Source organism: Tachysurus vachellii, chromosome 7 (assembly GCF_030014155.1).
Source record: "Tachysurus vachellii isolate PV-2020 chromosome 7, HZAU_Pvac_v1, whole genome shotgun sequence".
Classification (NCBI taxonomy): domain Eukaryota; kingdom Metazoa; phylum Chordata; class Actinopteri; order Siluriformes; family Bagridae; genus Tachysurus; species Tachysurus vachellii.
Genome location: NC_083466.1, coordinates 29,609,279 through 29,625,096, shown reverse-complemented (window position 1 = coordinate 29,625,096; position 15,818 = coordinate 29,609,279). Strand labels below are relative to the sequence as shown.

Below are 15,818 nucleotides of genomic sequence, written 5' to 3'. Positions count from 1 at the left end.
TAACTACCAGCCAATGTGAACAAGAAATCCTGTGTTAATGCGCAAACCTGTCCTCTAGTGGTCTCAGATCCATAAGCAGGTGAAGGAGGCACTGCCTAAAGTGCAGCAGTCCGCGTTGAGACGAACACTCAAGATAAATCAAACACAAGTTAACACATTTGTTGCACACCATCCTTCTAAATAAAATTACACACACTACTTTGTAGGAACAGGGAACAAACCATTAGGAAATATCACCAGTCGTAGATGACTTCAATTATATTATCCATATTCAAATGACCGGACCTGCCACAGACAGAGTGTTCCCTTATATTAAATCACTTATATTAAATACCACTAACCAGGCAGCCGAAGGTATCAAACAAGAAATTGCAGTATTTAGATTGACTACAGCACGTAACAGAATAGCCTTAGAAATTCTATTAGCTAAGGAGGAAGGTGTATGTGTCATGATATGTGTTTTGCTCCAAGTTTATGTCACTTGTATTGTATGTATAGTTATGTAGTTTTGGTGCCCCCTAGTTGCAGTTCTCCAGATAAAATAAGTGGTCACGTTTCGCATGTAGTCAGCTCCTTAATCTTCAGATGCCATCCTTTGTTTTGCATTTGTAAAAGCATCATCTGTAAGTTAATTCTTCTTTACATAATACTTAATGATACATATTTTCATATGTTTGTGATTAGTTTATTCAGAGCTTTGATTTAATGGAGTTTTTGTGATGACAGCCTTTAGCTATTAGCCTAGCCTTTGTTTGTCAGCATTCAATGTGCTAATCTTAATCTCCTTTGATAAGATAACTTCTGTATGAGTCAATATTTGTATTTGTTGTCAATTTCTTGGTCATCTGATAATCTCATTTAAGAAAATTGATGACAATTTTGATGACGATTTAATTTGGGTTATTTTCAGATATACTTACATGAATGCTAATTAGTCATTAGTTAATTTTTCTGATTGTTGTTTATTTTATTGTTGCAGTTTTACTATTAATTCATAATGTACCTGGCATCTTATTAAATGTCAAAGACTAAGATGAATCCTGACTCGTCTGTACTTTATGGATGGAGTTTGGCTGGCTGTTAAATTGCATTGGTAGATGCAAGGAGAACAGTACAATAGGAGATCAGTTTTGTACCTTTATTCCTTCTAATGATGACGACCACGGATCTCTGAGGCACGGCATGATATGCACAACGTAGCAGACCAAATGAGAGGAGACAAACACTGAGATTATAGTTGGGAACTCTGGTATACACTGTTTGGACAGTGGACTCCCTATCTATCAATGATAATTCCAGTGAGTGTGGTATTAATCTTATGTTTGTTTGACCCTTGCATATACAAATGCGTTCATTACATCATAATGTCTAATCTAACGACCAAACAACTTGTGAAACTGATGATAATGACAGCAAATGGATTTCTAAGGAGAAACATTTGTGTTTTGACTAAGGAGAAACATCTGTGTTTACATTTGACGATGACTATTTCTCAGAGTTACTCAGAATGATCCAGAATCAGACAAAGGTGAATACAGACACTAAAGACTGTGACTTGCAAAGAAGTTACAACTACATCAATGCTTTGCCTTTACCTGCATTTTATACTGTATGTACGGGTCTTGTCCCCAACACAAACAGCATATTGTCTACTGAAGATCATGGAAATTTAAGCATTCATGGATACCCAACAAGGGGAAATGATGCAATGATATGAGATTGTACGTGATCAAGCCTAACTTTATGAATATACTCATGATTGATTGATAGATTGATGGATTAATTGATTGATTAACTATACTGTTATGTAGACTTTTTAGAGCTTAGTTCTTTGTTACTGATTAATGATTTGTAAAATTTTGTGTATTGTCCAAGGGAAAATGTTTTTACTGAGGAGCTGTTTCTAAGGATCTGACCTTCTGTGCTTGTGTCTGATAGTTGTATGTGACTAGAAATTGTTATTACCAGTGATTGTTTTCATAAAATATGTCAGGGAGAGGGGTAACTGGAGACGAGTTGGTGAGAATTGGTCAGCTTGGTCAGACCATACGAGTCAGCTGTATGGTCTGGTCTATATCAAGCAACCAGGCCTGTGCTGAACACAGAGTTTATGATAACCCATTAGTTCCTCAGGATCTCTTATTTGCATTGTATAAACTGTTGTAGAAAGGACATTATTTACTGTAGAGTGTCACCCAACTGAGGATGAGGTTCACTTCTGAGCCTGGTTCCTCTCAAGGTTTAATCCTCATATCATCTCGGAGTTTTTCCTTGCTGCCTTCGCCTTTGGCTTGCTCATTAGGGATAGGGATAAATATATAGTATTTTAAATTTCAAGTTAATATTTTTAAATTAATTTTAAACTTTAATTGTATATATTAATTTTTTTTTTCATTTTTACCCTTACTTTTTCTTATTATTTTATATTTTATATTATATTATTTTCCCATACTTTTCCATACTTCTGTTAAGCTGCTTCAACACAATTGGAATTGTTAAATGCCCTATACCAATAAATTGAACTTAAACTTGAGACTTAGGCTCATAAACAGCTTCTAGCAAACCTTAGTATGGATAAGATTAGCCTGATCAGGAGGTGAGCAGGTGTTGGGCATCTAAGCCAATAATTTATGATGATTTCCCCTAACATATTTACTTGTTTGAATCATGCATGTAAAATCTTGATGTAATCATTCAATGGTCCACTTCCTCACTCATGCTACATGAGGAGTGTTGGGTCCTGTTGCTCAGCAGCACACCTAACCTCTTTACTCTTGCCCGTGCCTACCAATGTGATACTGTATTTTCTCAAAAACCTCCACAACAATAGTCTAAATGTATTAGGGGGAAAAAAGGACAAAATGTCCCTAAACACACACAGATTCCTGAGAAGAAATGTTTACCTTGTGTAACTCCTCCTTGTGTATCAGAGTCTTCTTCATTTCACTGTTTTGCTCCTCCAGCTGACTGATGATCATCTTCTTCTCATTGATCTCAAACTGGATGATGCTGTGAGCTTGTTGGTCCTAAAACACACAGAGCACAAGAGGTTTAATCTGAGGGATGAATGTTTAAACAGAATTAAAGTCCTCATGGTCTTGATAAAGGAGCTGCTTAATGCATTAAGTTTTTTCCTCACTTACATTCGTTAGGTCGTTATGCTTTTTGCTAAACTGAAAGATTATGTTCCTCAGTGTCTCTACTGTATCTCTGTGTCTCCACTCTTTCTGTCAGGTAAGAAATCTCCTCCAGCTGAGTGATGGTCTCCACGTCCTTCTGATGTTGCTCCTCATGTTCAGCCAGAGTGACCTGAGAGAACAACAGTTAAAGATCAGTGACTTTATTTACTTCACACACATTCAGACACTTTTAATTACTGACTCATTACTCAGGAGAATATTTTAAAGTCTGAAAAAGACAATGTCTTTAAAATGTGAGGAAATAAGCAGGTATAACAGTCATAGTTTAGTGAAAAGCAATGTTTACCTTCATTAACTCCTCCTGGTCAATCAGAGTCCTCTTCATCTCAATGTTCTCCTCTTCCAGGTGAGTGATGGACTCGTTGATCTCAGCCTGGTGGATGCTGTGAGCCTCTTGCTCTTGCTTGTACTCCTAAAACACACATTGAAAAGTTTTTCAAACTCAATCGCTTTCAAATGTTCAATGGTCCACTTCTATGAATATCTTGAAAATACGATGTTCATTTTAGTGAAATGAGTCTCAGCATGCAGCATAAACAGGTAAAGTCATCATACAGACCCTTCATATTGTAAAAGGAGCTGCTTAATGCCTCACGTTTTTTCTTTCTTCCATTCTTTAGCTGGTCACACTGCCTCTGAGTCTCAGACAGCAGGTTTCATGTGTCCTGCACTGTTCTTCACAGGATTGATGGATTTATTTACTTCTACTCACACATTCAGACACCTTTACAAACTAACTGTTCACTCCTGAGAATATGTACTGGGGAAAGAGTAACACACACACAGAGTTCACAAGAACAATTGGAAATGTTTACCTTCAGTAACTCACACATGGGGCAAGAGAGGTTTAAACTTGAGGGCAAATGACAAAAAAAAGAACATTTAGTGTGTTTTTTGTTTGAAGTTCAAAGTTCAAATTCTTTATTTGTCCCCCAATGGGGCAATTCGTTGTGCAACAGATAGTATAACAAATCACACACAATCACTCACACAATACCAATACAAAAATTGCCTACCATGCAGGCATAGTTAAAATAATAAAAACAATAAACAATCAATAAATAGTGAAATTATCTATGGTTCTTTATAGAATTGAAAAGCAGAATGGCTGCAGATGGCAACATTATAAGGGATATAAATTATCTGACAGGATAGATTCAACCCTTCTTAACATATGCTTCTGATAAAGTTCTTCCAGACCTTTCTGCATAGAACCTGTGATGCTGCTGCTCACCTTAATTAACCTTGAAAGGGAGTCTTTTTATTTTACAGTAATGGATCCATACCAGCAGATTAAGGAGAAGGTAACAACTGACTCAACAAAAGACCTGTAAAAAAGGGTCAACAGGATCTTATCCACATTAAACTTTACCAGATTCCTCAAGGAATACAGGCATTGCTAGCCTCTTGCAAAGCAAACTGGTATTTGAGTCAAAACACAGCTTATCATCAATAATGGATCCTAGGAATTCCAACATTATGGATTTCAGAAACACTAACAAACACTAGAAATCTGCCTCTGTGTGTGTATATTTACCTCATTATATCTTGGACCTATATATCCCTGGTGTGTGATTTCCCCTTACAGTATTCTCAGTAAATACACCTGATTTATTCTTTAACTCTGCCTTAAATATTTCTCTCTATGTGATAATGATGGTATTGCACATCTTAACACACCTTCCACCAGCTGAAGCACCTGATTATGATTCAGTGTGAACCGTGTTTCTGTAAACCTCATAAATACAAAAAAAAGATGATAATAATGAGTTATAAATGTGTGCTTTATTCATACCTGCAAACTCACAAGAGGTGAAAAAGGTGACATGGTTCGAAATACACACACACCCCCCCGGAAGAAAAATTGAGAACTTAAAATGAAGCACTCTGACAAGAACATAAAGGGAAAATACATTTGCGTCAAGTGAAAAAAGCACTTTTATTAATCCTATTTTTACCAAAATTTCTTGGAAATAATTTTTCTCTGTACAATTTGAGTGCCTTGGAACCTTAATAAATTGGTGAACTCAAATGCTATTTCTTTTGTTTTTTGGCCGCCACAAGCCTTTCAAGTGCCCGTTTTCGTTGTTTAGCAATGTGTCTCTTTATTGCTTTTTGTTCGTCCTCTGCGGCTTGAAGTGAGGGACAAAATAGGTGATTGCCTTATCTTGCTTCTGAATGCTGATTGGTCAAAAAAAAAAGGATGATTGAGACGTGAGGCATCATCTGCTTACTAGTGCTTCACACTCCAGTCCAGTTGGTGGCGGTGAATGCACCAAAAGTTGGTTTGCCATCCGCCATAAAAAGTCATTAGAAGTAGAGACGCGAGGCATCAGCTTGATAGATGGTATACTACACTGCGTCCAAAACCGCCGCCTAAGCACTACTTCGCCTAATTATTGGATGGAAGTAAGCGGTTTCGGACGCAGCTGAAAGAAGGCTCCCCCAAACTAAAAACTCTTCGGATCTACACGATTCACACAAATGACATATTTTGATTAAAAACGGCGAATTTCACCAAAAAGCGACTAGTTTGCAGGTATGCTTATTTGTGCAGAGGATAAAACAGACTGAAGAAAAAGCTTAGTCTTGTTACACACAATATCAGATTGCTTTAAGTACTGTGTAGGTAAAATGAAGCATTCTGCAAAGTAAAGCTAATGTCATGGAGAGACGCTTTAATTTGTCTTCTGAGTCTCGGCTGGGTTTTTAATTTTGATGATCTGCTGCACCCAGTCAACCTCAGGGTCTGCACATATGCGATAACCCCTCTTTGTGGTCAAACTGCAGGAAAGAAGATTCAGGTTAGTGTAAAACTGTGAAAATAAATAAAATGAATCAAAAGCAGGGTTAAAAACGTACATGATTCCAGGAACTTCAGAGGCAACTACGTAAGAGGTAACTTTTGCTGTGTGTAGCGATTTTTTTGTGAAACTCAAAACAGCAAAAATCTGATCCACTCACATCTGTCTGTTAAGACATATCATTAGTTATGTCATTTTTAATCATTTAATATATACTAAAAATGTAATTTTTAGCTCCATGCATCAACAGATAGCGCTTTATATATTTGAATGTTTATTCATTCAGATTTACGAGATATGTTCTTTGGTTATTTTATGTCTATTTATTAGAAGTATACTGCTGTTACATCCATACAATCTGTTTCTATATTTCTAACTGCTCATATGTATTATACAAACTCTCTATATTGCATTGCCAATGTAAACACTTGATAAGATAGAAAAGAAAACAATATTTTGATTCATCTGTTTGTCTGCACATGTAGTGGCATTGAAAATAAAGAACCTTGAATAATGAGGAATAAAGGGAACAAAGAGTTCATGGTGTTGACTCCAAACTCCCCAGATTTCAATCTGATCGAGTGTCTGTAGGATGTGCTGGACAAACACAATTCTTGCTTACAGTATGTATTTACTTTTACTGATTTTTTTTAAGGATGTTTTTCCTTTGGAAGCACTTTTTAATTAATTAAGTAATTGAAACTAAACCCAGCACGATAGGTTTCCTGAAGGGGTGGGGGATGAATCAGCATTTTCTACAGATAACAAATGGGCTATAAAACTGCAACATGAGCGCGTACTGTGTGGACATTACCAGTAGACGCAGGATGATCACCATGAAAGTAAAATCAAGACGTTTTACACTTTAGGACATTTCTCCAGAAACCTCCACACTTCTGAAAATGTAAGTACTGGCGCTTTATTTTAACATTTAAATCAAAAGGAAAAGACAGTGTTGGTGTTAGCTGCAGAGGTGGGTGGAGTAGCCAAAATACAAAAGTACAACTACTCATATTATTTACTCATATACAATACAAGTAATAACGTTCAAAGTTACGTAGTGAGAGTAATAAATAATCCAATGAGAAGACAAATCAATTAGAGTTTCTAGTTACTTTGACTCTGAAGAATGAAGGGAAAATCCTGAATCCCAGACTACAGTGAGATCTGTAAACCATGTCCCCTCTGTAAAGTTTATGTTTACAGAATAAAAATACATATAAGCATTTCAGCAAGACTTCTTGTGACACAAATGTGTTTATGCAGTTTGTTTATTTTTCAGTTTATTTTTCAGTTTATTTTTCAATCCTTAGAGTTAGAAAATAAATTGAATACGAGGCCATGGATGCCCTTATTCCGTTGACATGCTTGAACCATTGAAGTAACAATATAAAGATTGCGAATCTCTGAATCTCGTGACAACCGCTCACTTTTTAGCAGGCTTAATATGGCTTCATGCCCAGAAAGAGCACTATTGATGCAGAGAAGGAGCCGCATTGCGTCTTTCTGGATTTAGAGAAAGCATGTAACAGGGTGCCAAGAGCTATGGTATTGTATGTGGATGTCAGGAGTGGCAGAGAAGTTCATGTATTTAGTTCATGTATGAGATTAGTTAGCACAAAAACACAGCATTTCACTGGCTCCACTCCCAGCACCCTGTCATACACTTTCTCTAAATCTACAAGGACACAGTGCAGCTCCTTCTGACCATCTCTGTACTTCTCCATTAACATTCTCAGAGTAGTAGTTTCATCAGTAGTGCTCTTTCTCAGCATGATTCAGTTCAATTAAAATGTAATTGTATATAGCGCTTTTAACAATGGATATTGTCTCAAAGCAGTAATAATGAATAATAAATAATGAATTAAATTTAATACAAAGATTAATATAATGCAAAAAAAAATATTAGACTTTATATTTAAACGTGATTGTATTTATCCCCACTGAGCAAGCTGAGGTGACTGAGAAGAAATATCCACTTCCTTTCTTAGCCTAGCTTCCAGTACTCTTTCCCATAGTTTCATTGTGTCTCTCATCAACTTTTTATTTGTTATTAAAGATCTGCATTAAAACACTTCTCTAAACAATCTAGATAGAATCTTTTTCGATTTGCCTCCTTCCTCACCTCATCATTTATAATCTTTGCTATTTCCTGCTCTATCCACCTCTATTTTCCTCATTCATCAGCTCTTAAAAATACTTCTTCCATCTCTCTGCACACTCTCTACGCCTGTTAGCACCTTTCCATCTCTATCATTAATCACCCTTATCTGTTGTACATCCTTCCCATCTCTGTCTCTCTGTCTCGCTCATCTGTACAATTCCTTCCCACCTTCCTTCATGTCTAACCTGGCATACAACTCATCGTACTGTATGCATCTTTGTCATGTCCATCATCACTCTGCCCTGCAATTCCTTGTAATCATGTTTATTTTCTTCTGTCATTTCTACATCCAACTTCTTTTTAGCCAGCCCCTTCCTCTGAATGCTGTCCTGTATTTCCTTGTTCCACCACCATGTTTCCTTATCTTCATTTCTCCTTCAAGATGACACACCCAGCCCCCTCATACACCTATCACCCTCCTGTTCATCTCTCTTCTGGAAATAAGTGTTAACTACTGCCATTTCTATATGCTTAGCAAAGTCCACCACCATCTGTCCTTCTAGGTTCCTTTCCTTAACACCAAACCTGCCCATCACCTGCCTATCACCTCTGTTTCCCTACTCCTGTCTTTTCTCTTCTCTCTCTGTTTGGCATGTTTTATTCCAGATGCCCTTCCTGATGCAACCTCTCTATTTATCCAGGCTTGTGACCAGCAGATGTCATTAGATTGCAACCCCACTGGCTAGATTGGTCTACATTCTAAATATACTGCAATATAATGCAGCGCAGAACTGTGGCAGTTCTGGCAGGGGCATTATAGAAACGGGCAGGGGTGGTGGTACAGGTGTATTGCTGCGAAAGAAATGGTGCTTTACACCTCTCCTCTTGTCACATTTAACCATCTCCTCTTTTGAATTCCATGCCATTTCAGTTACCTCTCCAATAAACCTTGTTATCATTGTTGTTTACCGCCCTCCTGGTCCCCTAGGTGACTTCCTGGAAGAAATGGACACACTGCTTAGTGTTTTCCCTTCCGATAGCGCCCCTCTGACGGTGCTTGGTGACTTCAACCTCCCCTCTGACATTCTACATTCTTCTTCCCTCCTGTCTCTTCTCGACTCATTCACACTTACACTCAACAGCTACATCCCCACACACAAAGGAGGCAATGTCCTGGACCTGGTTTTCACCCGTCCTTCTCCAGCTTCAGACGTGACTGCTACCCCACTACACGTCTCTGATCATCACCTGGTATCATTCACCATCACTCTCCCTACCATAACTAAAACTACCTCTCACCCCCTTGCTCTTACCCGCCGCAACCTTCACTCTGTCTCCCCTTCTTCTGTAGCTTCTGGCACTCTTTCTTCCCTTCCTGATCCTGAGTCTTTTTCCTCACTACCCTTGGACTCAGCCACAGATACTTTCCTCTCTTCTCTTTCCTCAACTATGGACTTCCTCTGCCCTATGTTCACTAAACCCAAGAAAACTTCTTGTTCTGCTCCTTGGCTTTCAGATGTGCTGCACAACAATCGAAGAGAGCTAAGATCATCAGAGAGAAAGTGGAAGAAATCACAACTTGATGCAGATCCTTACCGAACACTTCTTGCCAGGTTCCCCTCAGATGTGACCTCTGCCAAGACTTCCTTCTACAAAGAAAAACTTGAAGCTTCCTCACATGACCCTCGGAAATTCCACAACATCATCTCTTCTCTGCTCAACCCCCCGGCTCCACCTTCTTCATCCTCCCTGACTGCAGAAGACTTTGCTTCTTTCTACCAGGAGAAGATTGAGGAAATCTGCCGGACCTTCACTTCAGCCCCGACTGCACTTATATCTCAGAGTATGGATTCCCCTACACCTTTGTTGTCGCATTTCTCAACTGTAGCAGCAGAAGAGATTTTACAACTCATCCAGTCTTGCAATCCTACCACCTGCCCATTGGATCCACTCCCTTCCACTATGCTCCAGACCATCTCGCAAGACCTTCTGCCCTTCATTTCCACTATCGTCAATAGATCCATAGCATCTGGTCAGGTACCAACTACTTTCAAGAGAGCAAGGGTTATTCCCATCCTAAAGAAACCCGCTCTGGATCCATCAGACATCAGTAACTACAGACCGGTATCACTTCTCTCATTTCTTTCAAAAATTCTCAAACACATTGTCTATAATCAACTGTCTGTCTATCTCTCACAGAAGAACCTCCAAGACCTCAACGAGTCTGGCTTTAAAGCAGCTCATTCCACAGAGACAGCCCTTTTGGATGTCTCTGAAAAACTACATGCTGCAAGATCAGCCAAACTGTCATCTGTCCTTATCCTCCTTGACCTTTCAGCAGCATTTGATACGGTCAACCACGAGACTTTCTTATCCACCCTCAGGAGTCTTGGGATTTGTGGATCAGCTTGGGAATGGTTTGCTTCCTACCTGTAAGGTCGCTCATATCAGGTAACATGGAAGGGAGTGACATCTGCTCCACGCAGACTCTCTACTGGCGTCCCACAGGGCTCAGTACTTGGTCCTCCTCTTTTCTCCCTGTATACTCACTCTCTTGGTGAAGTTATTTCCTCACATGGGTTCTCTTACCACTGCTACTGTATGCTGATGATACACAACTTATCTTCTCTTTCCCACCCTCAGATGCCACAGCTTCTGACTGGATCTCAGCATGTCTGGCAGAAATTTCATCATGGATGACTGCTCATCAGTTAAAGCTCAATCCTAGCAAAACTGAACTGCTGTTCATCCCAGGTGACTCATCCCCAGGTCATGACCTTGCTATATCCTTGCACAACGATCTGATCTCCCCTTCAGCCACAGCTCGCAACCTTGGGGTAACCATGGACAATCAACTGTCCTTTTCCTTTCATGTTGCTAATGTGACTCGCTCATGTCGGTTTCTTCTCTACAACATTAGAAGGATTCGGCCATTTCTGTCCACACAGGGTACTCAGGTACTTGTTCAGTCTCTTGTCATTTCTAGACTGGATTACTGTAACACACTGCTGGCAGGTCTACCTATGAATGCAATCCGTCCTCTGCAAATGAACCAAAATGCAGCTGCCCGGCTTGTTTTCAACCTGCCAAAGTTCTCGCATACCACCCCGCTGCTGCGATCCCTCCACTGGCTTCCGGTAGGTGCACGCATCAGATTCAAAACACTGATGCTGGCCTACAAAGCCAAAAATGGACCAGCTCCCTCTTACCTCAAAGCCCTCATCACTCCTCGCACTGCACCCCACACCCTCCGATCTACCAGCACTGCTCGACTGGTTCCACCATCTCTCAGGGTAAGAGGCAAGTATACTACAAGACTCTTCTCTGTACTGGCACCAAGGTGGTGGAATGAACTTCCCACAGACGTCCGGACAGCTTAGTCACTGGCTATTCTCAAGCGGCGGTTGAAGACCTACTTCTTCAGGAAACACTTCAACTAGCACTTCTTTCCTTATCTTTGCATTAAAAAAAAAAAAACCCTTTGACACTTTTTCATTGTAACTTTGAACAAATGTTTTAAACTCATGGTATCTTAAGTATGTAACTTAGTGAGCCAGCATAGCATTAATGTATCCAATGTTAGAGATTTAAGCACTTATGTACGTCGCTCTGGATAAGGGCGTCTGCCAAATGCTGTAAATGTAAATGTGGCGAACATGCTGAAACATGCCAACCTCAAGCGGGTCCAGTGTCCTTGCCCAACGTTATTGATCAGGCTGTTTGGCTGGCTCAGGACCACTTAGCAGTGTATCAGGAGACAGAGAGACCCTTTTTCTCTCTCCCTCTAACTCCTGATCAGGCAGGAAGGAATCAAATTCCATTAAGTGTGCAAGGGGGGTACTCATCATGCTAGGGTAGATTCAGGCTGCAAGCAGGTCTCAATCCAATCCACCAAATCCTGGTTCAAGGTGAGACATTGGGGGCTGTGAGGGTGTAACGTGAGGGTGAGCTGTGTACATGTGGATCAGTGCAGTATAGGCAGGCAAGGATCCTGTGAGAGATCAAATTTAGTAGGTTATACAGGTACCTCCTGCAGGTCACCCTGGACCAGTCGCATGAGGAGATGTGGAGATGCATGAGGAGATGCTTGTAATCATGTGATGGCATACTGACACAGATTTCTGTGTAGCACTTGCTCCATGCCCAGGACGTCCACTCATGCTTCCTTCAGACAAATAGAAGCTGGAGTAATGCCCTTATATGGACTCGTTGTTGCGTAATCACTTCATCACGTGTCCTTCCCAAGCCATTAAATTGCCATGTGTGCAAACAGAGCTTCAGACACCACTTCCGCAAAGAAGCATTCCCATTGCATCAGCTCTGACGTAGTGTCTCATTCCCTTCTCTGGGAACCGGGTTACATATGTAACCTGGTGTAGGTTTATTTCCCACTGTATTATTTCTTATTTCTTACTGCTGTGAACACTTTCATTTTAGAATGGGAGCAAGCCCTGCAAGATTACAAGGAGACATTACTGTCGAAAATATAACTCCGTACAAATGGACCATCTGCATTGATTTTAGGAACCTGAATTCTATGTATAAGTCATGTTTGCAGTAATGCACACAGTTTATTAAAAAATGTATTAATTGTGATCAAATGTTATTATAAAATTTTGTAGTGTCTGGTACAAGTCATTTAGATTTCATATCCTAGGCACCCTAAACTTCGGCATCTACTCCTCAACCAACCAATGAGCAACCCAGTTTTACAGTTTTATTGAGGGCCACTTTCCACAGTGTCACACACACCTGGCTGGAGGTCAGGTCACACACACCTGGAGGTCTGGGATCCTACACAAAGACCAGATAAGACCACGCTGTTTCTCTGATTGAACTCATAGGGACCTCAACCAGACACACACACACGCACGCACACATACACACACACACACACACACACACACACACACACGCGCACTCCCCTGCAAACGCATACACACGCACACACACACACACAACACAATGGGACATTCCTTTTACTAATAAAACAAGTAGATAAGATACTCTAAGATTCTTACTCTCATAACCCTACTGTAATGTGCTTCTTAAAAGGCCTGACTTAAAATGACTTGCGCCTTACTTTCCTGAAAAGGGTGTATTTTATTTAGGTATCAGAACACAACACTGGATTAACATCAGTTATACTTTGATTACCGATCCTGGAATGTTAATGTATACCTGTTCTAAGGCTGTATGTCCTTTTAAGGTCCGATGTCAGGATGTATACAAAATTATGTTTTCCCTTCCCTAATGCAAATGCATTTTGTTTTTGTGTTTCATTTTTGTTTCTTTCTCCTTTATCAGAACACAATATCGCAATAACATCAGTTACACTTTGATTACTGATCTGTGTATATAATGTACCGATGCCTTTATATTCGGTACCGATGCCGTTCTATTAAAAAATCTACAATCCTCATTTCACATCCTTTTAGCAGGACCTCATGTAGAGAGAAAATAAAGTTCAACCAGTTTTACTGTGGAATGTTTTATAATCCCTCTTCAGTCACCATATCTGGCAATATTATTGTGCCAGGAAGCACATTTTAATAAATTATAAAATAGAAATTAAAAATGTTAGTAGATAAAACTCTCTCAGATCACTTTGTAATGATCTACTCTATGCTCACAATAAAGATCAGTCAAATTTACTCTGGAATGTTTTAATAATTCCTCATAATTAAATCACCATATCTGGCTGTATAACTGCACCTGGAGGTACATTTTAATCCATTATAAAATAGATGTTTCAAAATGTTAGTTAATAAAACCATCTCACTTCCCTTCACAATGACCTACTGTAGATACAATTAAACATGTACATATACTGTATACAGGGCAGGGCATAATATACAATTCAACTAATTTATTTTAATCCATAAAATGCTTTATGGATATTTATTTTAAGAATAGAGAAGTCAGTTTAATCAACAAAGTGAATTTTATAATAGACTAAATGTTGCCCACTGGCTGAATTATATTCATTTAATGATGTAATCAATGTAATGATTCTGAAAGGAAAATTCTTAAAAAATTCCCCAATTCCACAATTGTGTTGACAGACATGTTGACTTTGGATAGGAATTATTATAAGATTCAACAGTACAATTGGCTGATATTTATTTTGAGTCATTTTGAAGTGATCTGAGTGAGTTTTATCAACTAACATTTTAAAATGTTTATTTTATGATGGATTAAATATGCCCACTGCCCATTAATCATTTAATAATGGTCAGTTTTACCCTTTGGCTTCTAGAGTAAAAGTCCTGCTCATAATAACTAATATTTTTTTCCTGCTTACTGGCAGATGAAGATTCACAAGGAGTAGGAGAAAGGAAACAAGGTCAGTATATAAATAGTACATACACTGTATGGCCAAAAGGTTGTGGACACACACACACTTATGTAATTTGTTCCAAAACGTACGTTGTTATTACAACGTTGGATGTTCACAATTATTGTATAGTAAAGAATGTCTTTGTGTGCAGAAGCATTACAATTTCCCTTCACTTATAGTAAGAGGCCCAAACACTGTTCCAGCATGATAATTCCCCTGTGCACAAAGCAGCTGCGTTGTTTTTTTTCTTATTTATTGCTGTCAACACTTTCGTTTCAGAATGGGGAACCAGGAAGGAAAGTTAACTATTCACAATAAAACTCAGTACAAATGGACCGCCTGCATGGAGACTCAGGAGCCATGGCCATTTCCTGACACATATTTAACAGTAATGCACACAGTCAATATGTTTCCTTAAGTTCTTATAAAATTGCAAACTTTTTGTGTGAAAACATTCAAGATTTTTGTTTCTATCATGCATGTGAATATTTAACATCTCCTATCTGTTCCTGTATGTTTAGTTCACAGTTGGAGGCTATGGAAGACAGGATGTAAATTTAATTGCACCCATCGCCTTCTTGGGCACATACTACATCAAAGTGAAGTATGGCGAGTGCTCAGAGATAGAATGCTACAAAAATCCAGATTTGTGGTACATGTTTGATCCAAATGGTGATTCATATTTCACAATTCGAGAGAGTGGAGACCACAAGCAAATACATCTGGACTGCAATAGACATTATGAGAAGAAAAAACCAACATGCCCAAATTATGGTATGTCAATTTTTTTTAGAAGAATTTCTGTAAATTGTTTTAAAGCATGATCTCTGAAGATACCACACTGCACCCTAGTTTTGTCACATGTCACATATTGTCATTGTCGCTCTGTTTCAATATTAATATCAGAGCTTTTCCAGTTGCTTTCAGGCTCATTTTGTCTTATTTAAATTTTTAAAAGAAATTAGTATTATCATTTATTTATTAATTAATATTTTAGCTGTCTCTCTGATATGCATTGGACAGGTCTCTGTCCAAAGGGATTGTGTCATTCAGCAGAATCCATCCATCACTGTAAAGTCTAAAACAGCTTAAGCTGGCTCTACATCAGTTTTACTTCAGAGCTCTCCCAGATTGTCAAGTTTCTGAACCAATGATGGAGATTAAACCTGCATCAGCAAGCTGTGCAAAATAAGGAGTCAGTTCACTGTCTCATGTCCCAGGCAGAATCATTTACATTTACATTTACAGCATTTGGCAGACGCCCTTATCCAGAGCGACGTACATAAGTGCTTAAATCTCTAACATTGAATACATTAATGCTGGCTCACTAAGTTACATACTTAAGATACCATGAGTTTAAAACATTTGTT

The 15,818-nt window shown here is 38.9% G+C and overlaps 1 protein-coding gene across 4 annotated transcripts in view; it reads left to right on the top strand.

Annotated features, from left to right (window-relative positions):
* Nucleotides 1–517: 517 nt before the first annotated feature.
* Nucleotides 518–15,818, top strand: part of LOC132849137 (uncharacterized) — a 37,978-nt gene continuing 22,677 nt past the window's right edge. For 2 of the 4 annotated variants that reach the window (XM_060875349.1, XM_060875350.1), the window contains exons 1-8: nucleotides 534–623; nucleotides 980–1,298; nucleotides 3,235–3,740; nucleotides 3,821–6,098; nucleotides 6,490–6,908; nucleotides 14,419–14,454; nucleotides 14,728–14,836; nucleotides 14,970–15,222. In XM_060875349.1, the coding sequence (XP_060731332.1) occupies nucleotides 14,729–14,836; nucleotides 14,970–15,222 (361 nt within the window). In that variant the 5' untranslated portion in view covers nucleotides 534–623; nucleotides 980–1,298; nucleotides 3,235–3,740; ... (2 more) ...; nucleotides 14,419–14,454; nucleotide 14,728. Of the gene's footprint in view, nucleotides 624–979; nucleotides 1,299–1,454; nucleotides 1,529–3,234; nucleotides 3,741–3,820; nucleotides 6,099–6,489; nucleotides 6,909–14,418; nucleotides 14,455–14,727; nucleotides 14,837–14,969; nucleotides 15,223–15,818 lie in introns of all 4 variants that reach the window. The other 2 variants (XM_060875348.1, XM_060875347.1) reach the window with 2 other exon arrangements.